The sequence below is a fragment of the Erpetoichthys calabaricus genome, chromosome 1, assembly GCF_900747795.2.
Source record: "Erpetoichthys calabaricus chromosome 1, fErpCal1.3, whole genome shotgun sequence".
Taxonomy (NCBI): domain Eukaryota; kingdom Metazoa; phylum Chordata; class Cladistia; order Polypteriformes; family Polypteridae; genus Erpetoichthys; species Erpetoichthys calabaricus.
Window position 1 is genome coordinate 161,458,922 of NC_041394.2, and position 27,968 is coordinate 161,486,889.

At 37.6% G+C, this 27,968-nt stretch overlaps 1 protein-coding gene across 3 annotated transcripts in view; it reads left to right on the forward strand.

The window, feature by feature from the left end:
* Positions 1-450: 450 nt before the first annotated feature.
* The window catches only part of gnl1 (guanine nucleotide binding protein-like 1), a 107,722-nt gene continuing 80,204 nt past the window's right edge, over positions 451-27,968 (forward strand). For 2 of the 3 annotated variants that reach the window (XM_051920406.1, XM_028808146.2), the window contains exons 1-3: positions 451-682; positions 7,539-7,704; positions 14,825-14,961. In XM_051920406.1, coding sequence (XP_051776366.1) covers positions 610-682; positions 7,539-7,704; positions 14,825-14,961 — 376 coding nt within the window. In that variant the 5' untranslated portion in view covers positions 451-609. The remainder of the gene's footprint in view (positions 683-7,538; positions 7,705-14,824; positions 14,962-27,968) is intronic. The other variant, XM_051920409.1, reaches the window with a different exon arrangement.

Genomic DNA, 27,968 nt, shown 5'->3' on the forward strand with positions numbered 1-27,968 from the left:
TTTTTTTTTTTTATTATTATAAACTGCCAGAGTTGCAAAATAAAACAGCAACAACACATAATAAATATCCATTAAATATTTTCTCGAGCTAGGCGAACCATTGTATTCGTGTATGGAAGTTGCTTTCTTTGCGGTTTGTGCGACAAAACAAGATAGCTCAATTTATAAAAAAGTTTAAATCTAATATAGCCATTTAATGTTCCTTTGAATAAGCGAGAAAAACTTCCAATGGCAAGTATGGCTGAAAAACACGAAGGCTTGGAATGTACCAATATAATTTTAAATATATTTAAAAGATATGCTGCAGAAATGGTAAGATATATCCTGATATCACTTTAAGGTATACAGATTCTCTATTATAGTTTATATTTTTTAAAATGTGATAACAATGTGGGTAACGGCTAATAAATATGATGACAAATCAGGCAAATTACCTGCATTTTAGAAAAATGGTTTTTCCTAACTTGCCCTCAGTCGGCATGGCAGCGCTGTGTGGAGAATTAAAGTGAAGTTGGCTGTATTTTGAAAGTAACTGCACAAACAAATTTAAAACTCACAGCCACTGCGAAACATAAATAATTAAATAAATAAAAAGACCGTGAAGCCGACATGCCAAGGAAAAGGCCTTTTAGTGCTAAACAGAAGAAGAAACAGCTGCAGGTCAATCGGGAGCGCAAGAGAGGTCAGTATTACGGTTAAAGTGCAATCGTTTATAGTATACTAGTGAAACTGATAACCGATTATAAAAAAGGGCAGTGCGGAGTTTTGTGAGTCTTCTGAACGTTTTTTGATTCAAAAAAGTTCTGATGAATTTTCATTGTTATCAGCTCGGTTATATGAAAACGTCGCTGGACACTGTTAAGTATTTAGCCACAGCAGTGAAATTTTGTTTACGCATCTTTGGGACTAAGCAGAAGAACGGGTTTCATTTTCAGCCTCATCATTGAGAAGTACTCACGCGTTCAGATTCAGAAGACGTGTCAATATTTTATTATAACACAAAATTACGGTTTAAGAATTTAAAAAAATGTAAGGATTTAGTGCTAATATCAATATACGTATTTCTGCTGATTAATTAGCATTACCATAGTCTCATGTCAGCAATATTTTATTAGCGAAACGTAATACAGTCACTGCATTTTCATTTTAGTGTATCTTCTGAACTCCCTTATTCCATCCCTGGGTCGCGGAGAAACAGAACCTTTGGGCAAAGACAGAAACAAACCCTAAACGGGAGCCAGCTACATGCAGGTTAAATTCACGCACACATGAACATTTATTAGATTAAACCCGGCCAGAGCCCAAGGTGGCCAACTCTGCACACTCTTTTTTGTGGTATACACGGAATACCAGAGAGAAGATCGCGCAGAAAGCGGGCCCTACCTAGGCAGTATATGGACTGTGATATGAACTCAGTTCGCGTTAACTCGAAGGTAGTAGTGTTAACTTCACTTGGGTCTTGCTTTATCTACTAGTAACTAGTAGTAATTAAGCCCTCAATTCCGGAAGTTGTTTACTTACTTATAGGATCAGGGAAATGTAAAGAAATCTAAAGATATACTTACGAACTGGAGTAATAATTTCAAGCTCCCAGCTGCATAATTTTGCAGCTCTTATGAAACGTGAACTAATAAAGAATACGGATGAATAGAGGTGGTTCAGATATCTTAAGGGATAACGGTGATGTAATCAATTTAAATTACAGTATACTAAAAATGGAAATGGGAAAATTCAAAAGAAATCAAAATATGTTGTAATGTTTCAAGTTAAAACATAAAACCTCATCTTAAGAAATGAGCAGAAGTATAGAATATGTAAAATTTTAGAACAATGTTGGACAACTTTTTATAATAAATAAATTATAGTATTATCTAGGATTTTAAAATAATTATGCTGCTTACTTTCAGTCAGAAGACATGCTATCATTTGTGTGATTTTATAATCGCTGTAGACCAGCATTAAGTCTACTGTACTACTAAATGTGAAACATCATTGTTGTCCTCTCATTTGCTCTCTCTCTCACTTTTTTTTCTTTTTTTTAATATTAAATGTACTTTTTTGTTGAATTTTCTATGATGGAACAAGATACAAATAATTTCAATTACTACATAATACCAGGAATGTCTGAAAATTAGTCCATCATTGGTGATGATAAATTCATGCTAAGACACAACAAATGTTGATGTGATGCAGAGTAAAGATAGAAAATGGGAGATAACTTTGCCCATTTTTTCTTTCACAGCATAAATAAGTAGCCACTTTAACAAGTATAGATTATACAAAAGACAAGTCTTTGGTTTGATATGCATATTAAATGTGAAGGGTCTGTCTGATGTTTGCAAGTACTTTTTACATTTCAAGGCCCTATTGGTAAAGGGTTTGCCAGCTACAGTAGTTCTTATTTATTCTTGGAAATATAATGCTCTTTCTTGAATGTAAAGTTATATGCAAAAATAGTTAAATGGTTTAGCGCACCTCCAATTATCAAGCCTTCTTTTGGACATACATTAAATGTTAAGATGTGGGTCTACTTAAAATTCCATTTTTGAAAATTTTGTGTGGGACAATACCTTTAGCTTTAGAAATGTCAGAATCTGGAATGACCTACAGTACCTACCAATAATGGAGAAGCTGGGATAGATCTCAACATATAAAGCAAGGCTGAAGGCTCTTTTTTTTTTTTTTTTGAGCATAGCATTCACTTGTTAAATGTGTAGCTGAGGCTATATTGTTTTGTGATATTTCTTGTTTAATTGTGCCAGATAGGTTTTAATTGCTTTTGTTAAACCTTTTTTGTTTTCTTTCTCAAGATTTGGTCTGCCTTGGTATGGATTTGTTTTCACAAATAAAGAAACTGTTTCAGATATGTAAAAGTTAAAGTTTTTTTCCAAGCTGAAAAGGAAAGAAGGTTAAAGACAATGTTTTGGCTGTTTAGCCTTCATCAGTTGTTAGTTGATTATTTAAAAAAAAAAATCTCCTCCTCTAATCAAAGAATAGATAAGTTCCTCCTGTCTTACTACAAATCTTGTTGTAATAATTGATTCCAGTCTTCCAATTTCTTTCTCCCTCTCTGTCTCTCTCTCTTTCTCACCTTTAGGTCAAAATAAAAAATAAAATGTGTAAATTTGGCAATTTTATGTTTACATTTCTGAGCTAGAAAAATAGCTTATTTACAGCCATCACTTTAACTTAACAAATGCATAGAATCTAATTCATACATTTATTCATTTTGGCTAAGTAACTGTAATGCACTGTTGGAGTAACTTCAAAATGGAGTTAGAATACTTTTGATTTATTTGTCACATGCACAATTGTACAATAAAATGGCAGTGAAATGTCATTGTGGAAAACTCTGTTTCTGAGCATAAGAAACAAATGTAACTAAGGGAAAATTTAGGATAAAATAGGACAATGTAGGCAAATATGAATGTATATTGTAGTGGCAGTTAAATGCAAAACCTAGCCTACTTGCACCACTTGAAATGCTCCAAAATGCCATGCATTTGCATGAAACTGTTTGTGAACCCTTTAGAATTGCCTTCATTTATTTATGAATTGCATATAAAAATGTGGTATAATATTCAAATATATCACAATAATAGGCAAACACAATCTTGTTAAACTAAAACATAAACAATTGTACTACTTGTCAATACTCAACACACATTATTTAAATATTCACAGCATTGGTTGGAAATAGCATATGCACCTCTAGGCTAATGACTTCTCCAAAAGCAATAGAAGCCAGGAGCTCCAGTCAGTGAGGTGAGATTTAAGGTGTGTGTTAGCAGATCCCTCATTATAAGAAATTAGTTTCCTTTCAAGGAATATACATCAAAATCTACTTCAATGGACTTTTGGTGCTTTTTCCCTGTACCTTACTAGGGTGGGTAAAACGACTCCTTGCCAGAGTTGGTAGATTAGCCCAAACTGGTACCCAAGTAAAAGTAGTTGTCCAAAAATTTACTTGAGTAAACATAAGAGAGTATCTGGTCAAAAAGCTACTCCAGCTATATTTAGTTTGGCTCTTAATGTATTGAAACAATAAAGCAACATGTACTGTGCCTTTTCAATAAATTAAATCTACCACTTCCAATAAAACTACAAAAAAGGCAAATAACTAAAAAATGTTTAAAATGTGAAGTATTTTTATGCATTTTACACTCAACTTGTTTCTCTAAAATATTTTCAAAAGACTAGAAGAACTCTGAAATATTGTCTTTACATAAAGCCCTCTATAGACATTTATGTCTACCACTTACAAAAATAAATTTGAATTGCAGTTGAATTCAATGTTTAAACACGGTATCAAAGACGAAAAAGCACTGGCTCTCACTGGCAATACACTCACAAAGACTGTAACAGCTAAGATTTACTCCTGAGTCCCTGAAGCTTTGAGGTATAAACACTTGTCATTGTTCAGCAGACTGCCCTGTTTGGAAAATATTATCTTTAGTAAGTAATTGCATTAAAGTTAAAGTTATACTTTATTTATGATTTTTACTGAATTACCCACATCACACTTGACTAATCTCTTTTCTGCTTGGGTACGTGTGTGTGATTGTGCTCCGCAAGGATCTATCCATCAGGCTTGCTCTCTGCATAAACAAGGTGGATACAATTTAATTCACAACACTTATAAATGTATTTTTTGTAATTTAGCAAGATTGATGATGCTTTTCAAATATCTTTTCGTTAAACAGGTCATTTTGCACATGGTCACTTATACCAGTCAGTCCAAAAACACACAAAGTGAGACTATGCAAACTTCATATAGACCCTGACAAGATTAGCAATCAAATGTGACCTCCTAGTCACTGTGAGACCGGAAAACAACTTCTGCACCATTGCTCATCCCATATTAAAATATCTGTAACAAAGGTCCTGGTTAACACTGAATTGTACATAGATATTTGTTTGGCTGATTGTATTGATTGCATGCTGCTTGTCTAATTAATCTCATTCTATCAATAAAAGGCAAAAGCACGTTCATGCACATTGGTACTGGATACAACCCAGCAACATCCTCTCGAATTAAGACTTTTTTTTGATTGTTTAAAATAAGCTTCTTTAGCCTTTTCCAAATGTTAACCTAAATAAATGAAACCTTACACCGATCCACACATTAAAAAATCTTTTTGATATAACTGTTAGCAGTCTAAGACTGATTTAATAGCTAGATAACACATAACACTATATAATAATATAGTAATAATAATAATTCTGGAAACGAGCAGAAATTGCCAAGCTAGGCAAATGAGAGAAGAAAAGCAAACACAGCTGCATATTTTACTAGACTGTTGGTATCATTCATGTATGCTGTGTTTGTGAGGACAAGTTTTTTTAAAATTTTTTTTCCCACCATTTTCAGGGTAACAATTGACAGAATTTGATGCCAGGAGTGTTCAATCTGGCTACGTAGTAAATCTTCTGTGACCCTCGTTTGTTAAATTCTTTTAAGATGGATTTTCAAAAAACACATGCAGCAACTGTTTGGGCGTGATCAAAAGTTTACATCCCCTTGAATGTTGGGGCTGATAATATAAATACAAGTTGACACACACAGGTTCAAATTAAGGGTAATTAAGGCCCTGTCCACATGAACTTCTGAACTGAGTGTGTTTCTGTCGTCTGTTGCGTCAGGAGAGCGCATATTGAACGGCAAGCATTTTTTTCTTATTGCAATAATCAGACTGTCCACATGGGTGTATGCAGCTTTTTTGGGGTGTTTCTGTCAAAATCCAATAAGCAGGAAGAAAACGTCTGTATTGCATTTATGTGTCATTCATTTAATATTCTGGATGACCGGATATGTCCCATGATTACGTGTGTTTGTGTGTTTTTGTATGCACACACACATTTACACACATTATCAGCAAAATAATAATGATGGAGAATTCGAAGCAGTTTGTAGGTTTGTGCTAATGATGTAACTTTAGCTACCATAGATTATTAATGCTGGTGGGTGAGTGTATCCACAAGTACTTTTTGTGTATGTGCTTACTTCAAAGTGACAAGTAGCTACTCTTCAGGGCTAACATTGACTCGGATATTGGCTGACCAGCATGTAGTATGGTGTTCTACCAGTTGCAGCAGGCAATCAAAACTCGAAACTGACATCTGAATTCAAGAATTTATGTGCAAAACATTGCACAGGATGAACCCGGTAGCAGTGGTGATGTTTTCTCTACCTATGTCGCCGTATGAGGAGGATGTCAATGTTTAGGTCCAATAAAGCCAATTGATCCATATTTCATGAATACAATGAAGGATGAACCTCAGGCCCCACATGTTAAAAACACTCTGGACTGCCTGACAACTGCCCCCCACAGGTAAAACTACAATCTGGGCTGCAGGTTGGTATTTACCAAACAAATGTGAACCACCTGATTGGGATCTGAGTGCAGCAGGTGACAGACTGGAACCATGTCTGGAGTGCCAGTTGTGCCACTAGTCCCCAAGTTTTCCTTGTAAGTTGTAGGACATGCATGCAGGACTGGATGTAGATTAAGATCATACCCAGGATGAAGCAATTGCGGGTTAAGGGCCTTCCTCAAGGGCTCAATGGAGTAGAATCACTTCTGCCATTTACAGGATTCAAACCGGCAACCTTCTGATTGCTGGAGCAGATTGCTAGCCTTGGAGCCACCAGTCTGCCTACGGTCTGGTAGACCAATCAAGATTTCAGCTACAACTGCCAGGATCATTTGTCAAGATGCCAAGAAAAACCCACAAACATGCTTTCATGTAAATGGATGTTTGATGATGGGATGAAAAATTTACTATTAAATTAAGCTTAGATTCTGAATCTATGATGTTCAAAACATTGCAAAAATTTGATTTTAGCCTGATGTCCTATTACAGGCTCCATGTCTATTGCTTTTGCTCCAGTACTTAACTATATATCCTTCAGTAATGGTTTGGTCTTTGTCCATCGATAAGCAGACTTAGGAATTGTTTCATTTAACTGTGATTTTTGTAGTTTGCATCATTTAGTTCTTGGACCAGGTCTATTGATTTGAAAATATTTGGAAAAGTAGTTTTTAAGATAATTGAATGTATTTCAGTATACTTGTATGCACACATGGGGTTACATGCAAGCATAAGAACATACATTCATATACTCAAAAGGAAATTTATGAGTGAAGATAGTTCACAGCTTGTTTGCCCTACCAGATCACATGCTAGATGATAAAGAGAAAGAAATGAACACACACCTTAATAGATTTGTAAAGGTCAAGCCACTACTGTATCTGTCTGTCTGTTTAGCTTGTTTACTTCATTTGACCCAATGTGTTTCATTTTCAAATTTAAATATTGTTGAAGTTATTTATTTGATTTAATTTCCTGTTCATTTTACTGTACATTTATGTGTGCATATATTTGTAAGTTTATATAATTGATTGCATATTATTGTACAGTACAATAGGTTGTACTGTGTTGTGAAATGTTTTGAGTGATTTCCTGCTGTATCACTAAATTGAAATGTATGTGGAGATATACCAATTTTTTGTTAATTGTTGAAAACACATTTACAGGTTTAACTGATGAACTTAATTTGGGCCAAAACAGCCGCAGTGGTGGCATTGAAAAACCACTAGATGAAAACATGGATACTTCAGACGGAGAATCTCTTTCTCACATGGTCAGAAAAGTTAATCAACAGCCAAGACCTTATGGAGGGAGGAATTATGACCCAAATAGGTAAGGCTAAAATTAAAATGGATAACTGCAGTTGGCTATTACTGTGTTATAGGCAATGTTTGATTCATCTTATTTTACTTTAATAAGTGTGCTTCTACTGTAAAACTCAGAACACCTTTGTACTTATTGATCTGTTCAGTTCCCTGAGCCATATAATATTGTAAATAACACATTATTACATAGGTTTTGCCACTAACCAGAACATTTAGTGCAAAAAGTTCACATGGAGTGGTATCCATTCAAAATATATGGTTAAAAATTTTGTACTGCAGTAGTTTAAATGCTTAGCTTGACAAAATGACCAAAAGTTGATGCTTGTGATGTATTAGTTATTAGTGATGCATTTTAATTTAATCTCTTTATTGTACACATTTAAATCCACTTAATATGGATCTTTACAACTACTCAGTTGGGTAATACTTTACATTAAGTGTCTAAGAATGACAGCTGAGTAATTAACTATAGTGTTACTTTGTATTACACAGTAAGTATAGAGTAATAACTCATAGTTACACTGTACTTACACTGTAACTACTATGTAATTACCTGTATAATTATAGACACTGAATGTAAAGTGTTACCTTTAATTGCTTGCTTTGGTTATTTTGGAAACAGTTTTTGAAATGCTCATTCTGACTGTGTTAAGTTTGTTTAGAGTAGTTCTCTTTAAAATGTCCCACGACATCTCAGTAATATCACAGTGAGGTGCGGCAAGCATAATAATAATAATTCTTTGAGTAGTGAGAAAAGCGCTATATAAATGCAAAGTGCTCAGCAATTGCAGGTTAAGGGCCTTGCTCAAGGGCCCAACAGAGCAGAGTCCCTTTTGGCATTTATGGGATTCGAACCGGCAACCTTCCGATTGGCAGTGCAGATCCCTAGCCTCAGAGCCACCACTCTGCCATATATATGCCAAGCATATCCTCCTCTTGGCTTACTAACTGCAAAATGTAATTCCTCTAGTAGATGGTGGCAGTGAGTCAGCATGGTGCATTCTGTACACTATGTCCTCTGCCTGATGAAGATTATGGGCCAGAAAAGAAAGGGGTCACTCTGTTGTTTGAGTAAGAGAACTATGAAGCAATTCTGATCAGCTGTAGAAAACTTTAAATTTCTTCATGAAAGTTCATATATCCTTTTGTACACATGAATTTCTGGCCAGTGGTTTTACAGAAAATCATCATCATAGCTGATTTGTTGCTTGATCTACACTAAAAGCAATCAAACTTTAGATTATTATCATTATTAAAATAAATAAAAGGAACTAAATGTGTAATGCATTGCTCTAAATTCAATACAACCAGAAAAAAAGACCATGTGACATTAGTAACCCAGAAAACTCTTCTGTAATATACGATTACATTCACGTTGCAGCTAGAAGTGACTCAGTTCTGATTTTTGGCAATATTTAGCTGTTCATATTCATTTTGTAAGTAATTCAAATTTGATATGATTATGTGTGCAGATATATAATATGAACTAGCTGTCCCTTGTGGCTCCGCCCGCATAGTAGTGAAGCAGGACAAACTTTAAAAATCAATAAAAAAAATTTAAAAAATGTAATTTGTATTGAGAATAATTTATATTGATAGGTTTCATATCCGAGGGCTTATTGATATACAATATTTTTGGTTTTGTTTTCAGGGGTGAAGACATCTAGGTTTCTTGGGGAACTAACCCGGGAGAAAGCAATGTAAAGCTGACCATGCGAGAAGCATGGTGAGCTAAGGCCAACCCCTGTCAACTTGAGTATCTGCCCTTGGGCCTTATTAAGTGACATGGCAAAGCAAAGCTTCACCGGGAACTGTAATTTCTTGAATTGAAAGGGAATGTGCATCACAATTAGAGGAATGTGAGGAATTAAAACCCTCTTGCCAAGGCCACATCCTGTGATTGTTATCGCCTTTATGATGTTGTTCTGAAGCTGACAGACCTGGGGCCTCATGTATAAACGGTGCGTACGCACAGAAATGAGGCGTAAGAATGTTTCCACGTTCAAATCGCGATGTATAAAACCTAAACTTGGCATAAAGCCATGCACATTTCCAAGGTACCTCATACCCTGTCGTACGCAAGTTCTCCGCTCAGTTTTGCAGACTGGCGGCACCCAGCGTCAAAGCAGTGCTACTGTTCCTGTGTGATTTATCATTCTTTTTCAGATCCACGTCCCTGATGCGGCTTTATAAATACACTGAAATTAACCGCATATTTTTTATTAGTTTAATGCATCTGATTGTAATTAACCAGTAACAATATAATGGTCCACAGAATGGTCAAACTATTCCAAATACCATAACTGCTTTAACGTTGTTACTCTCACTGCACCTTCTTCTTCTTCTTCTTTCAGCTGCTCCCGTTAAGGGTTGCCACAGCAGATCATCTTTTTCCATATTACTCTCACTGCACCACTCGGAGCAGCTGATCGGAAAGAGAATTATCGGTATACAGCATCAAGCACACGCTTCCTCAGCCATGCTTCCTATTTGAACTGCTTCTTACACGGTAAACGCTTCAAACCTTTCCTGTATGGACCTCGCGGTTCAGAAAGAGTTTCATCCCAAGAGCTCTAAACGCACTCAATCAGTCCATCAACTGCTCCTTGTAGAACTGTTTGGACTTATAAGTACAATCACCTCACTGTAAACTTGCACTACAGTTATAATATTGCACAACCTGAGCCACTTTATAAAGCATGTATTTACATATGATGATGATATCATTTTTAAGATGAAATGCAGCAAAATATGTTGATTATATTATACAGATAAAAGCACTGTGTGCTTCACTGGGACAGGCGTGAATGACAGAATAATTAAACATGTACTACGAAGATATTTCAGTGTTCCTTAAAAGTTTTGAAGAATCGGCGTTCTAAGCTTACAGATGGCTTAACATCTGTTACAGAGCTGATTGTGTGGCGATCGGTTACTTGGAGAAAGAAAAGGAAGGACAGGAATTGGAGGTTAGTACGTTTGAAAGAGAAAGTACTGCAGGGGCGACCTTAGGCATATGCAAACTGTGCACCTGCACAGGGCCGCCAAATCCCAGGGGCCGCCACGCCAATATATATTGAATATAAAACAGAAAGAGAAAATAACGACACAGCTAAAAACGCAGCGGCAAATTTCGGCAAAAGTTAAACGCTTGTGTCATGAGCACGAGGCGGCTATGCAGTGTCCGCAACGGACGTGGCCATCCGCCGTGCATAAGATACCATATTGACATTGGCGGGCGAAGGGGCCACCGATTCTTTCTCTGCCCAGGGCCGCCACGAGCCTAGAGCCGCCACTGAGTACTGCTGCAATAAATTATTTCATCGAAGGTCGCACACAATCACTGCGCCACCGTGTTCCCATGTTTAATAACGTGCTTTAACTCCTATCATCATGAAAATTATATCACATATACATCTCAGTATTTTAGTTATTCAGAGAGCTGTAATATCACGAATGTAATGGATTCTGTGTCCTGTAGGAGGAAGAGAAAGCCGGTTTAAGAAGCATGTAGTGGTTCACACACACAGAGCACATAGAAGAACACATACAAAACAAAGAATTTAACGTGCTACTTTAATTACGATGTGATTTGAGGAACTGGTTAATTAAACGATTTTAAGATGAAGTTTATGATGTTCTACTTTAATGACAAAATAAACTGTAATTAAAGTGGAAATTTCGAGATTGAAGTTGACATTTCGTGCTTTTTCCCCCACTGTGCCTTTTTTTTCTCTGTACCCTAATAAGCCTTCATATGACACTCAGAAGGTGGGCTACGTCTCGCCTTTTCACGGCGACTTTGATATCTGACAACTTCTTTTTTTATTTTGGGCACTGTGCGACTTTGTAAACTTGAGCTTTCGAGTTTCTCCGACACGCTATGTCAGTCAATTAGCTTCCTTTTGTTGTTTATATCACTGTTTAAATCAACAAATAGTATGTTTTTCCTTGCCTCCACTTGGTATTCACTGAAATTCTTCCATTTTCCCTCTTGCTTTTCCCAATTGTCTTTTCACAGAACACTGAACTTAAGGGCTATTTATATTGCTTTGCATATTCAAAGAGGCATAATTCTGGGAGGAGTTGGGGCGGGACAGCAGGCGCGTGCACGAGCATTACTTTTCTTTTGTGCTTATGTCATGTTATAGTGCGAATTCTGTGCACGGCGTTATGCATGAGGCCCCTGGAGACTGTTACCATTGCAAAGTTTGGGTGGGCCCAGGTTTCTCAAAAGTATAATTGGTGCTCCTACTTTCAATGCTAAATTGTGGGGTGGCGTGCCAGGAGGATTAATGGAATTTAAATATTCTGTAGGATAACAAACTGAATTGTTGTGTTCTAAAACGGTATTTATTGAAGTGTATGTCTGAGACAGCATGTCAAATAATTTGAGCACCAATTGATTAATTTTATGCCTCCCCTTCCCCTCGGCCCGCAGCCTTTCTCTTTGTGCTTATAAATCGCTGCTGCAAACGAACTATGATACTTAGTGCAATGAGAGAAGTCTTAAAATCAACTGGAATGTTCAAGCAAATTATACAAAAAAAAAAAACCCCATCTAAATCTATTAAGTAGTTCTCTCGTGAAAAGAGGTAGACCTATAGACCCGACTCTTATGGGGGCTGGCACTTGAGTGAGGATGGCCCCGTCCGGCTCCCTACTTCTGAGGTCTTGCCACCTGTCTCTTCGATTTGCACTTATTAATCGCTGCCTCAAGCGAACTATAATACTTAGCACAATGAGAGAAGTCATAAAATCAACCGGAATGTTCAAGCAAATTATAGAAAAAAAACCCAATCTAAATTCATTAAGTGGACAGACAGATGTGTACCGCACGCACAAAGTAAATCATAAGAAATTGGACAGATGTGACCTGGAATAATAGACATCCATTAAAACCAACAGTATGCACTACTTCACATTGTTTTCAGTTCAGGATGTCTCCAAATTCACCAGCTTATGATGGCAAGGAAGAAAAATAGAAAATGAAAAAGTCTTAGTCGTCACTGCTGGATATGCTTGAATAAGTTGAGAGACATAAGGGGGAAACTGGGATTCACAAGAGCCAATGAGAAATACCTGCCTTAGGTGCATAATTTCATCAAAGTCATGTAGCAAGTCACCCCCATTATCTAACTTTTGTTTTGTTTAAGATAGTGTTTATTAGTAAAAGAATATCAGTGCATTTACTATTTTTTAAATTCAAATGATGACAAAATACACTACTGGTCAAAAGTTTCAGTTTTTATGGAAATGCACACATTTTAATGCCTTAATGCTGCATGAAATCAAGGTATTAAACAAATAAACGATGACAAATAAAAATATGTCAAGGAATCATTAAGTATACAACATTTTATTCAAATTTTTGATTACTCAAAGTAGCCATCTGTTGGTGATATAACATTCAAACTGTGGTAACTCTTTTGATTCAGAATTCCAGTCACTGTGTGCAAGTCACCGACTCTGCCTCTATTAAAAGAACCCCAGACCGTCACACTTCCTCCTCCATGTTTGACAGTTGGTGTCACACACCGAGGAATCATCCTTTCACCAACTTATAATTTCACAAACACCCTGCTTGATGAACCAAAGATTTTAAATTTTGATTTATTGGTCCATAAGACTTTCTTCCAGTCTGCAGTAGTCAACAGCTAGTATATGAGGTCCTGTTTTGTCCTTTAAGGAATGGCTTTCTTACTGCCACTTATCCTGTCAGACCTGCAGCACAGAGTCTCCTCTTCACATTAGAAACGGAGACTTGCTTTTTTTGACCACTGTTAAGCTGCACTTAGCTGTTGTGCTGTGAGGCACCTATCACGTAAGCTGGTGACCCTCAGAAACCTAACCTTTGGGTCTGCTAGATCTCTCTCTCTCTCTTTTTTTTTTTTTTTTTTGCAAATTCTCTAAATGAAAGGCCTGCAGTTCTAAGGGATAACGCTCTGTCTCATTTAATTGTGATTTTTTTTTTTTGACATTATTACTGGAATGTTGTCCAAGTAGTACTTCAGAGGGTGTAGTAACACAGTCTGTTCCAACGTTCCAGTTGTGTGTGTGTATGTGTATGTGTACAGGTAGTCCCCATGTTACAGACATCCAACCTACGACATATGAAAGGGTCTGCAGCTGCGACGCATGCGCCTCAGTAACTGCTGCTCCGTCATCTTCAGCCTGGGGACGCTGTAAGCGGTGGCTGGACGGAGGCTGGAGGGGGTCGATATCGCTGCTCGCGCTGTGTAGTGTCCGTCGGGCGGCAAGCGGTTTCACTGCCCGCCCACCACACACGGCTGCCCCGTTCATTCTAGGTGGGCGGTTGGTAATGCCCTGTTGTGGCTGAACGGAGGCCATTAAGGGTGAATGGGGAAGCGGGGGGTAGCGTTATAGTCTGCCTCGGATGGCTGCATGTTGAATGGGGGCGGTGGTGCGGTGGACACTGCAGGCAATATACTGTAGTGGAGGTGACTGTGATGTGGGCTGGTGATGAACTGCCCCTCGCTGCCCCCATTCATTCTCAATAGGAAGCCTGCTTGTACTGTTACGCACATTGCAGGAAGTTGTCTCTTGTCAGTACAGGGTGGTCCAGATGTAATTCTGCAGATCCAGATCGTCTGGATGACATTGATTTATGCGGGGACGATTCCAGTTCAGCACAAAGACGATTCTTTGTGTCATCAGTTCGCACACTTCTCGATGGTCCGGGATTTTTCGGGTGATTTTCTATGTAATAAACTGAATAAGTAATGAAAATTGCATAATTAGATCTGGACCACCCTATACATCAGACGTGTTGACGACTGGTGCCTAATCTACTGTGATAGCGTGTACAGTGCTGTACAGAAGAGCTCATCTTAACTTTTTTGTCTTCACCCTTCAAGAATGTCTCTGAAACACAAATCTGATGCAAGTGCTGGTGCTACAGTAAAGAAGAGAAAAACCATCACCATTGAAAATAAAGTAGAAATAATAAAGTTTTAAAAAATTATTACAGTAATGTACCTGTTCCGACTTACATACAAATTCAGCTTAAGTACAAACCTACAGTCCCTATCTCGTATGTAACCTCGGGACTGCCTATATATATAATATATATATTTATTTATTTTTTTCTTTTCTTTTAACCCTAGGTATCGGCTGCACTTTTTCCGAGAGACTAGAGAAGAGCTTGAGCACAGGAAGAAAATAGCACAAGAAAGAATTTTACAGCTTGTTCCAGAGTCTGAAATGGAAATGGACATTAATTACATATACAAGCCTGGCTCTGGTAAGAGTGGTCATACAAAGATATAAGTTATTCCACTTAAGTTTATTAGTTTAACTAGTCCAGGCTGTTTATTATAGAAAACCTCTTTTATTAGAAAAATCTTTACCTTTGTGGATTTATTATAGGAATTAAAAAGGTTCAATGTAGTAGTATTGAAAAGGTTATATTACTTACCAATTTCAAACAATTATAATAAAAGGGATATGCTATGATAGTCAAATTCTTTGTAAATAACTAAGATGCAGAGTCTGGTATTATTTTGGTTATTTGTGAGCAAATACATCTGTTGGTGCTTCTGGAAGCATTTTCAGTGATGTTGATGTTTCATTCACTCCTCTAGGTGACCCAGTTGAGGCTGACAGGACTTGAGCTTTTGTCTAAACAACTAGTTAGCTAAATTGCCTCGTGGTCATCCTGTTTTGAGCCACAACCATTGAGAAACGCTCTCTGACGCTTCGATGGATTTGTGGATAGCTCTTCTCCTCCTTGTCTCTTTAATGCCTAATGCCCTGACAGTTCTTACCAAGATTGCACCGCAAAGCCCCTACAATAGTCTTTTATGGTGTAGTACCTTGCTTTTCTCTTGGCTTCACTGCATTCGCTTAACAATAGAATCCCTGAAACCTATGAAAAAACTTGTAATCCCGGCACACCTTAAATTCCTTCACACCTCTCTGTCAGCATCTTTTGTGTTGTAAATGTGTCGATCAGCACAAGCAGCAAGCAGCCTGCTATCCCATCCCCACCCCCACCGCTGCAGCTCAAGTCGCAAAGAAGATTGTCAGTGCTCAAGTGGTTTATCTGGGAGTGAGGTGCCTAGAATTGTAGAGGATAAATAATCTGTTGTCATTAGGAATACATACATTTCATGTGTGTTCTGTGTCTACAGCGATCTATGTAAACACATCGCTAAAACAGAAACGTTTTTCATGTTTTAGTAATAATTGACAAAATGCTGACATGAAGTGTATAATGTGTGAAGACTGAAGTCCAAATATCAAATAAACACTTTCACAAAACGTACAAGTATAACAAACAAGTGCGCTTATATTCAAGAATATAACTAAAGAAAAAGAAATTGCATGTTGCTGTCAAAGAGTTAAAAACCCAAACCCAAATATCAATCTACACCAGGGGTGCCCAATGTGTCGATCGCGATCAACCAGTAGATCGGAAAGGTAGTGCAGGTAGATCGCGTTGCATTAAAAAAAAATTTTATTTTTTTAAAATGTTAGTCTATCATATATCCTCCCTATGGCATTTGCCACTTGATTGACATACTGGTCATCCTGCACGCACGATCAAACGTGCGAGCTACTGCAAAACTCCGTCTATCTAAGTGATCTAGTTAGCCTTCCAATTTATATCGACTAAAGAAGGGATTTAAAAAAAAATTTGTTCTGCGGGGATATGGGGCTGGATGTGGAATTGGAAGAATTGGAAGATGATTTTTTTTTTTTCTCACAATCGAAATGCGTTTGTCTGATCTGTCAATCTATCATTGATATTCCAAAGAAGAAAAATGTGAAAAGGCACTTTCGAACTGTTCATAAAAACTACGAAACTGACTTACTTCCGAAAAGCGATTTGAGAAAGAGAAAGGAGAGGGAACTAAAATCGCAATTAATTGGACAGCCGTCATTTTTCACTAGGCTGAATTCAAAAGCAAAGGCAGACACACCAAAGCAAAAGGGGGCGCGAATGTTTCCATATGTGGCGTAATTTCGCTATTCGTAGGAAAATTTTAAACTTGTAGCGGTCTATCGGCAGCAAAAAATATAGGAATAAATTTTATTAGGGTTTCAAAAAAACGTTAGGGGGCGCGATTAAAACTATTATGAAAACTCGGGTCGCAAAAGCTTAAAGATCGAGAAACGCTGCATTTAGGGAAGATGTTGAGGGTGATTTACCCGCATCAAAAATTGCAACACTGTTTCACCTAAAACTCCTCTACAGTGGAGGCTGAGATTTTGACACTGCAGGATGACATTCAGCTGAAGTATAGGGCTCATGGACATTTTTGGAACTTACTCACAGAGGAAAAGCACCCAAACGTGAGGAAATGTGCTACTTCCTTGACTGCATTATTCGGCTCTACTTATTTATACGAGTCAGCCTTTTCCCACATGAAGATTATTAAATCCAAATACTGTAGTGACACGAAGATTATTAAATCCAAATACTATAGTGACCATAAATGTATTGAAGTGTTATTGTGCCATAAGGGTTATTCAGTTATGCAAGGTACAACAACATATATTTTATGTATAAAGTATACTCAATAAATATATACACACACAGTGCATCCGGAAAGTATTCACAGCGCATCACTTTTTCCACATTTTGTTATGTTACAGCCTTATTCCAAAATGGATTAAATTCATTTTTTTCCTCAGAATTCTACACACAACACCCCATAATGACAACGTGAAAAAAGTTTACTTGAGGTTTTTGCAAATTTATTAAAAATAAAAAAACTGAGAAATCACTTTGTCGATGCACCTTTGGCAGCAATTACAGCCTCAAGTCTTTTTGAATATGATGCCACAAGCTTGGCACACCTATCCTTGGCCAGTTTTGCCCATTCCTCTTTGCAGCACCTCTCAAGCTCCCATCAGGTTGGATGGGAAGCGTCGGTGCACAGCCATTTTAAGATCTCTCCAGAAATGTTCAATCGGATTCAAGTCTGGGCTCTGGCTGAGCCACTCAAGGACATTCACAGAGTTGTCCTGAAGCCACTCCTTTGATATCTGTGTGCTTAGGGTCGTTGTCCTGCTGAAAGATGAACCGTCGCCCCAGTCTGAGGTCAGTAGCGCTCTGGAGCAGGTTTTTATCCAGGATGTCTCTGTACATTGTTGCAGTCATCTTTCCCTTTATCCTGACTAGTCTCCCAGTCCCTGCCGCCGAAAAACATCCCCACAGCATGATGCTGCCACCACCATGCTTCACTGTATTGGCCTGGTGATGAGCAGTGCCTAGTTTCCTCCAAACGTGACGCCTGGCATTCACACCAAAGAGTTCAATCTTTGTCTCATCAGACCAGAGAATTTTCTTTCTCATGGTCTGAGAGTCCTTCAGGTGCCTTTTGGCAAACTCTAGGCGGGCTGCCATGTGCCTTTTACTAAGGAGTGGCTTCTGTCTGGCCACTCTACCATACAGGCCTGATTGGTGGATTGCTGCAGAGATGGTTGTCCTTCTGGAAGGTATTCCTCTCTCCACAGAGGACCTCTGGAGCTCTGACAGAGTGACCATCGGGTTCTTGGTCACCTCCCTGACTAAGGCCCTTCTCCAGCGTCTTCTGATGAGAAGGGTTGAAGAAAATCGCCATGCAAGTTCACTGCAGTTAGCTAAAGCAGTAGAAAGCCAAACTGGAGTGACCGTTTCCCGTGACACAATACGGCGCACACTGCAGAGGAATGGCATGCATGGGTATCGTCCACGAAGGAAGCCTCTCCTAAAGCCCATGCACAAAAAAGCACGCCTAGAATTTGCTAAGGCCCATGCTGAAAAAGATGAAGACTACTGGGACTCTATACTCTGGAGTGATGAGACAAAGATCACTGTTTTTGGAACTAATGGTTTCAAAACTGTATGGCATCGTAAAGGTGAGGATTTCAAAGAAAAATGCATGGTGCCTACAGTGAAACATGGTGGTGGCAGTGTCCTTATGTGGGGCTGCATGAGTGCTGCTGGTGTTGGGGAGCTGCATTTCATTGATGGTATCATGAACTCAACAATGTACTGCTCTATACTGAAGGAGAAGATGCTGCCATCACTCCGTGCACTTGGTCGTCGTGCACTTTTCCAACACGACAATGATCCAAAACACACATCTAAAGCTACTGTTGCATTTCTGAAGAAGAACAGGGTGAAGGTGATTGAATGGCCAAGTATGTCTCCTGATCTGAACCCAATCGAACACCTGTGGGGAATTCTGAAGCGACAAGTTGAGCATCACTCTCCATCCAGCATCCAGGCTCTAAAAGAGGTTATTCTTGAAGAATGGAAAAAGATAGATGTTGCAGTATGTCACCAACTTGTTCATTCCATGCCTAGAAGACTTGGTGCTGTCCTTAAGAATCATGGTGGTCATACAAAATACTAGATGTAGTAGTTTTTGTTGCGGGGTGTATTCATTTTTGCTTCAACCAATTTGAGTGAAACTGAAGATTTTATGATCTAAGTTATATTATTAACCTTAATTTCATGTTATGGAGTTTAACAAGTGTTCAATAAAACTCAGCCTTGTGAAAAGTTTGGACATTGTTCTTTTGTTCATTGAGCTACTGATTAAATTCGTACTTTTAAAGGGAGTGTACTCATTTATGATGAGCACTTTATATATAATATATATATAGTGGGGCAAAAAAGTATTTAGTCAGCCACCAATTGTGCAAGTTCTCCCACTTAAAAAGATGAGAGAGGCCTGTAATTTTCATCATAGGTATACCTCAACTATGAGAGACAAAATGAGAAAAAAAAATCCAGAAAATCACATTGTCTGATTTTAAAGAATTTATTTGCAAATTATGGTGGAAAAAAAGTATTTGGTCACCTACAAACAAGCAAGATTTCTGGCTCTCACAGACCTGTAACTTCTTCTGTAAGAGGCTCCTCTGTCCTCCTCTTGTTACCTGTATTAATGGCACCTGTTTGAACTCGTTATCAATATAAAAGACACCTGTCCACAACCTCAAACAGTCACACTCCAAACTCCACTATGGCCAAGACCAAAGAGCTGTCAAAGGACACCAGAAACAAAATTGTAGACCTGCACCAGACTGGGAAGACTGAATCTGCAATAGGTAAGCAGCTTGGTGTGAAGAAATCAACTGTGGGAGCAATTATTAGAAAATGGAAGACATACAAGACCACTGATAATCTCCCCCGATCTGGGGCTCCACGCAAGATCTCACCCCGTGGGATCAAAATGATCACAAGAATGGTGAACAAAAATCCCAGAACCACACGGGGGGACCTAGTGAATGACCTGCAGAGAGCTGGGACCAAAGTAACAAAGGTTACCATCAGTAACACACTACGCCGCCAGGGACTCAAATCCTGCAGTGCCAGACGTGTCCCCCTGCTTAAGCCAGTACATGTGCTGGTCCGTCTGAAGTTTGCTAGAGAGCATTTGGATGATCCAGGAGAGGACTGGGAGAATGTCATATGGTCAGATGAAACCAAAATAGAACTTTTTGGTAAAAACTCTACTCGTCGTGTTTGGAGGAGAAAGAATGCTGAGTTGCATCCAAAGAACACCATACCTACTGTAAAGCATGGGGGTGAAACATCATGCTTTGGGGCTGTTTTTCTGCAAAGGGACCAGGACGACTGATCCGTGTAAAGCAAAGAATGAATGGGGCCATGTATCGTCAGATTTTGAGTGAAAACCTCCTTCCATCAGCAAGGGCATTGAAGATGAACCGTGGCTGGGTCTTTCAGCATGACAATGATCCCAAACACACTGCCCGGGTAACGAAGGAGTGGCTTCGTAAGAAGCATTTCAAGGTTCTGGAGTGGCCTAGCCAGTCTCCAGGGGCCTCATGTATAAACGGTGTGTACGCACAGAAATGTTGCGTACGAACCTTTCCACGCTCAAATCGCGATGTATAAAACCTAAACTTGGCGTAAAGCCACGCACATTTCCACGGTAACTCATACCTTGGCGTACGCAATTTCTCCGCTCTGTTTTGCAGACTGGCGGCACCCAGCGTCAAAGCAGTGCTACTGTTCCTGTGTGATCACCCTTTCTTTCTTAGACCCACATTCCTGACGCGGCTTTATAAATACACTGAAATTAACTGCATATTGTTTATTAGTGTAATGCATCTGATCGTAATTAACCTGTTGCAATATAATGGGCCAGGGAATAGCCATAGTATTCCAAATACCATAACTGCTTTAGCGTTGTTACTCTCACTGCATCTTGTTCTTCTTTTTGCTGCTCCCGTTAAGGGTTGCCACTGCGGATCATCTTTTTCCATATTACTCTCACTGCACCACTCGGAGTATTTATATCACTGTATCTGAGTGTGAATCACAGCAGCAGCTGATCGGAAAGAGAATTATCGGTATACAGTTTCATGTACACACTACCTCAACCATGGCAGAAAGCGTCAAAGCCTTTCCTGTACGGACCTCGCGTTTCAGAAACAGTTTCATCCCAAGAACTATAAATGCACTCAATCAGTCCATCAAGTGCTCCTTGTAGAACTGTTTGTACTTATAAGTACAATCACCTCACTGTAAACTTACACTACAGTTATAATATTGCACAACCTGCGCTACTTTATAAAGCGCGTATGATGACAATATCATTTTTAAGATGAAATGCAGCAAAATATGTTGCTTATAGTATACAGATAAAACTTTAACTTCATTTAAATAATCTGTATTGTTAATAATTAAACATGTGAGGACACGGTGCCGCAGCGTATTGCTAGTTCAAGGATAGCTCCTGCCTTGCGCTGTATTCTTGCTGGTGCTGATGCGACACTGGAAGGATAGACGAATAGAATAATGAAACATGTACTACGAAGATATTTCAATGTTCCTTAAAAGTTTTGAAGAATCGGCGTTCTATGCTTACAAATGGCTTAACGTCTATTACAGAGCTGATTGTGTGGCGATTGGAGAAAGAAAAGTATGGACAGGAATTGGAGGTTAGTACGTTTGAAAGAGTACTTCTATAATAAATTATTTCATCGAAGGTCGCACATGGTGCAGCAAGCCTCTTGCGTGAGATATGAACAAGCACTGCGCCACCGTGTTCCCATGTTTAATAACATGCTTTCATTCCTATCATCATGAAAATGATATCACGTATACATCTCAGTATTTTAATTATTCAGAGAGCTGTAATATCTCGAATGTAATGCATTCTGTGTCCCGTCGGAGAAAGAGAAAGAACGGAAGCACGTAGTGATTCACACACATAGAGCACATAGAAGATCAAACACAGAACAAAGCATTTAACATGCTACTTGAGAAACTAGTAAAATAAACGATTTTAAGATGAAGTTTATGATGTTCTACTTTAATGGCAAAATAAACTACGTGATTAAAGTGGAAAGTTCGAGATTAAAGTTGACATTTCGTGCTTTTTTCCCCACTGTGTGCCTATGTTTTTTGTTTGTACCCTAATACGCTTTCATATGACACTCAGACGGTGGGCTACGACTTGCCTTTTCACGACGACTTTGATATATGATTTCTTTTTTATTTCGGGCACTGTGCGACTTTGTGAATTTGATCTTTCGAGTTTTTCTGACACTCTGTCACTCGATCAACTTTCTTTTGTTGATTATACCACTGTTTAAACCAACAAATAGTACGTTTTTCCTTTGCCTCCACTTGGTATTCGCTGAAATTCTTATATTTTCCCCTGTGCTTTTCCCATTGTCTTTTCACAGAAGGCTATTTATATTGATTTGCATATTCAAAGAGGCGTAATTCTGGGAGGAGTTGGGGCGGGACAGAAGGCGCGTGCACGTGCGTTACTTTTCACGCTGATCGGGATTTATGTAGTGGAAGAACATGAAAGTATGTGTGCGCACAGATTCCTGCATCTGGATTTTTCTGTGCATACGCACAATCCTGCTTTTGTGCTTACGCCATGTTATAGTGCGAGTTCTACGCACGGCGTTATACATGAGGCCCTAGATCTCAACCCCATAGAAAATCTTTGGAGGGAGTGGAAAGTCCGTGTTGCCCAGCGACAGCCCCAAAACATCACTGCTCTAGAGGAGATCTGCATAGAGGAATGGGCCAAAATACCAGCAACAGTGTGTGAAAATCTTGTGAAGACTTACAGAAAACGTTTGACCTCTGTCATTGCCAAAAAAGGGTATATAATAAAGTACTGAGATGAACTTTTGTTATTGACCAAATACTTTTTTTCCACCATAATTTGCAAATAAATTCTTCAAAAATCAGACAATGTGATTTTCTGGATTTTTTTTTTTCTCATTTTGTCTCTCATAGTTGAGGTATACCTATGATGAAAATTACAGGCCTCTCTCATCTTTTTAAGTGGGAGAACTTGCACAATTGGTGGCTGACTAAATACTTTTTTGCCCCACTGTATGTATATGTGTATATATATATATATATATATATATATATATATATATATATATATATATATATATATATATAAAAATATATAATATATATGAGGTGCGATCCATAAGTTCCCGGAATGCATTTATTCTGCAGCCAGAAGGGTTTGGTTATATCGATCGCCACTAGATAGCAGTTCAAGTTGTCCTTGAGAGCTGTTATCACACGTTGTAATGTCAGCGCAGTTGTTTTTCAATTTGCAGTTCTCGTTTAAACTTCGGTTGTGTCTGTGAAGGGTTGTTCGTGAAAATGAGCGATTTGAAAGAGCAAAGAGTGTGTGTTAAATTCTGTTTTAAACTGGGAAAAACAGCAAAAGAAAGCCATGAAATGTTGCAACAAGCATTCTACAGGGATGTTCTAAGGCGTTTGCGAAATCGAATTCGCCGAACATGTCCTCGGATGTGGGCTGACAAGTCATTTCTTTTGCATCACGACAATGCACAAGCTCACACATCTCTGATTGTGCACAAATTTTTGGCTTCTACAAAGTTTACTGCCATTCCCCACCCTCCGTACTCTCCTGATTTAGTGCCATCTGATTTTTTTTTTTTATTTCCTAAGATGAAGATGAGGCTCAAGGGATGCAGATTTGAGACGGTGGAGGAGATCCAAGCGATAACAACCGACGTCTTGAACACACTGACAAAAAACGACTTCCACAGGTGCTTCGAAAGGTTGAAATCTCGCTGGGATTGGTGTATCAACTCAGCGGGTGACTATTTTGAAGGAACTGTTCACCACTAATTGTTATTTGGTGTGTATGCTTTTAAATAAATGCATTCTGGGAACTTTTGGATCGCACCTCGTATATATACAGTATGTGTATGTACAGTTAGGTCCATAAATATTTGGACAGAGACAACTTTTTTCTAATTTTGGTTCTGTACATTACCATAATGAATTTTAAATGAAACAACTCAGATGCAGTTGAAGTGCAGACTTTCAGCTTTAATTCAGTGGGGTGAACAAAATGATTGTGTTAAAAAATGCTTTAGTTGCCTCACATTTTTATGCAATCCCTTCATTTCAGGGGCTCAAAAGTAATTGGACAAATTAAATAACTGGAAATAAAATGTTCATTTCTAATACTTGGTTGAAAACCCTTTGCTGGCAATGACAGCCTGAAGTCTTGAACTCATGGACATCACCAGATGCTGGGTTTCCTCCTTGTTAATGCTCTGCCAGGCCTTTACTGCAGCGGCTTTCAGTTGCTGTTTGTTTGTGGGCCTTTCTGTTTGAAGTTTAGTCTTCAACAAGTGAAATGCATGCTCAGTTGGGTTAAGATCAGGTGACTGACTTGGCCATTCAAGAATTTTCCACTTCTTTGCTTTAATAAACTCCAAGTTGCTTTGGCTGTATGTTTTGGGTCATTGTCTATCTGTATCATGAAACGCCACCCAATCAATTTGACTGCATTTAGCTGGATTTGAGCAGACAGTATGTCTCTGAACACCTCAGAATTCATTCGGCTGCTTCTGTCCTGTGTCACATCATCAATAAACACTAGTGTCCCAGTGCCACTGGCAGCCATGCACGCCCAAGCCATCACACTGCCTCTACCGTGTTTTACAGAAGATGTGGTATGCTTTGGATAATGAGCTGTTCCACGCCTTCTCCATATGGCCATCGCCATCATTCTGGTAGTGGTTGATCTTGGTTTCATCTGTCCAAAGAATGTTTTTCCAGAACTGTGCTGGCTTTTTTAGATGTTCTTTAGCAAAGTCCAATCTAGCCTTTCTATTCTTGAGGCTTATGAGTGGCTTGCACCTTGCAGTGCACCTTCTGTATTTACTTTCATGCAGTCTTCTCTTTATGGTAGACTTGGATATCGATATGCCTACCCCCTGGAGAGTGTTCCTCACTTGGTTGGCTGTTGTGAAGGGGTTTCTCTTCATCATGGAAATGATTCTGCGATCATCCACCACTGTTGTCTTCCGTGGACGTCCAGGTCTTTTTGCGTTGCTGAGTTCACCGGTGCTTGCTTTCTTTCTCAGGATGTACCAAACTGTAGATTTTTTCACTCATAATATTGTAGCAATTTCTCGGATGGGTTTTTTCTGTTTTCGCAGCTTAAGGATGGCTTCTTTCACCTGCATGGAGAGCTCCTTTGAACTCATGTTGTCTGTTCACAGCAAAATCTTCCACATGCAAGCACCACACCTCAAATCCGCTCCAGGCCTTTTATCTGCTTAATTGATAATGACATAACAACGGACTTGCCCACACCTGCCCATGAAATAGCCCTTGAGTCAATTGTCCAATTACTTTTGAGCCCCTGAAATGAAGGGATTGTGTTCAAAAAATGCTTTAGTTGCCTCACATTTTTATGCAATCGTTTTGTTCACCCCACTGAATTAAAGCTGAAAGTCTGCACTTCAACTGCATCTGAGTTGTTTCATTTAAAATTCATTGTGGTAATATACAGAACCAAAATTAGAAAAAAGTTGTCTCTGTCCAAATATTTATGGACCTAACTGTATGTATATATATATATGTATGTATGTATGTATGTATGTATGTATGTATATATATATGTATGTATGTATGTATGTATGTATATATATATATATATATATATGTATATATGTATGTATGTATATATATATATATGTATATATGTATGTATGTATATATATATGTATGTATGTATATATATATGTATATATGTATGTATGTATATATATATATATGTATATATGTATGTATGTATATATATATATATGTATATATGTATGTATGTATATATATATATATATGTATGTATGTATATATATATATATGTATATATGTATGTATGTGTATATATATATATATATATATATATATGTATATATGTATGTATGTATATATATATATATATATATATATATGTATATATGTATGTATGTATATATATATATATGTATATATGTATGTATGTATATATATGTATATATGTATGTATGTATATATATATATATATGTATGTATGTATATATATATATATATATGTATGTATGTATATATATATATATGTATATATGTATGTATGTGTATATATATATATATATATATATATGTATATATGTATGTATGTATATATATATATATATATATATATATGTATATATGTATGTATGTATATATATATATATATGTATATATGTATGTATGTATATATATATATATGTATATATATGTATGTATGTATATATATATATATATGTATATATGTATGTATATATATATATATATATGTATTGATTGATTTTTTTTATCTGTCTCTCTATCTCTCTCTCTCTCTTCCTGCTCCTGACAGAGGGGGTGTGAGCTGCCGCCTTCAACAGCTTTGTACCGGCGGTGCTTCGCATACTTAAAAGCCAAAAAGCCGTATTGATTTTTTTTTGACTGCTTGCTTTGCACTCCTTTGAAAAGGAAGATATGTTTGCATTTTTTTAATTGTGAGACAGAACTGTCATCTCTGTCTTGTCATGGAGCACAGTTTAAACTTTTGAAAAAGAGACAAATGTTTGTTTGCAGTGTTTGAATAACGTTCCTGTCTCTCTACAACCTCCTGTGTTTCTGCGCAAATCTGTGACCCAAGCATGACATTCTAAAAATAACCATATAAACATATGGTTTCTACTTCGCGGATTTTCCTATTTCGCGGGTGGCTCTGGAACGCAACCCCCGCGATGGAGGAGGGATTACTGTATATATATATATGTATATATATGTATATATATGTATGTATATATATATGTATGTATATATATATATATATATATGTATGTATATATATATATATATATGTATATATATGTACTAGCAAAATACCCGCGCTTCGCAGCGGAGAAGTAGTGTGTTAAAGAGGTTATGAAAAAAAAAGGAAACATTTTAAAAATAACGTAACATGATTGTCAATGTAATTGTGTTGTCATTGTTATAACTGTTGCTGTCTTTTATATATATATATATATATATATTATATATATAATATACACACACACATAAACATTTATATACATATACATATATATACATATCTACATATACACATCTACATATATATACACACATACATAAACACACACATAAGACTTACTGAGTGAAACGGGCTTTCATTGACAATCATGTTACGTTATTTTTAAAATGTTTCCTTTTTTTTTTCATAACCTCTTTAACACACTACTTCTCCGCTGCGAAGCGCGGGTATTTTGCTAGTATATATATATATATATATATATATATATATATACATATACACACATACATGCAGTTTTAATAACACAGAAATCAATATAAACATTAACATCATTATCATATGAGAATATGAAGTAATATATAAGACGCACATTTCATATAAATATAAATTATTAAACAGTAAAATCTTCTTCTGTAATTTGCTACCGTGGCAATTTGTGTGTCTGTCCAGGATTTTAAATGACCTGTAGCTCGCAAACCGTTTCACCTATACACTTGAAATGTGGTACACATATAGTACGTCACGTCTACTATCCGCTTTATGGGTGATGATTGTTTTAGTCTTTTTATCTTTATTTTATTTTATTGTAGAATCAACTGCTATCTGCGCACAGCAGGGCAGCCGTGGGCGGATGCGTATGGTGTATTCACTCCATGTTATCGTGCATTGCGCTGTCACTGGTATTTTGATAAAAGAATTTGAACAACATATAAGAAGCGTATAAATTATTAAACAGTAAAACATTAACATTTAAGAAGTAAAGTTACATTAAGTACTACTGCAGTGCCTTCGGGTATACCTCATTTTTTGTTTGCCCATTACATGCTTAAATGTATACATTTTTTGGTGCACCTACCCGAGAACACGCGACATATAACCGAGTGTGGGAGAAGCATGGATTTTAAACACGCGTTGAGTT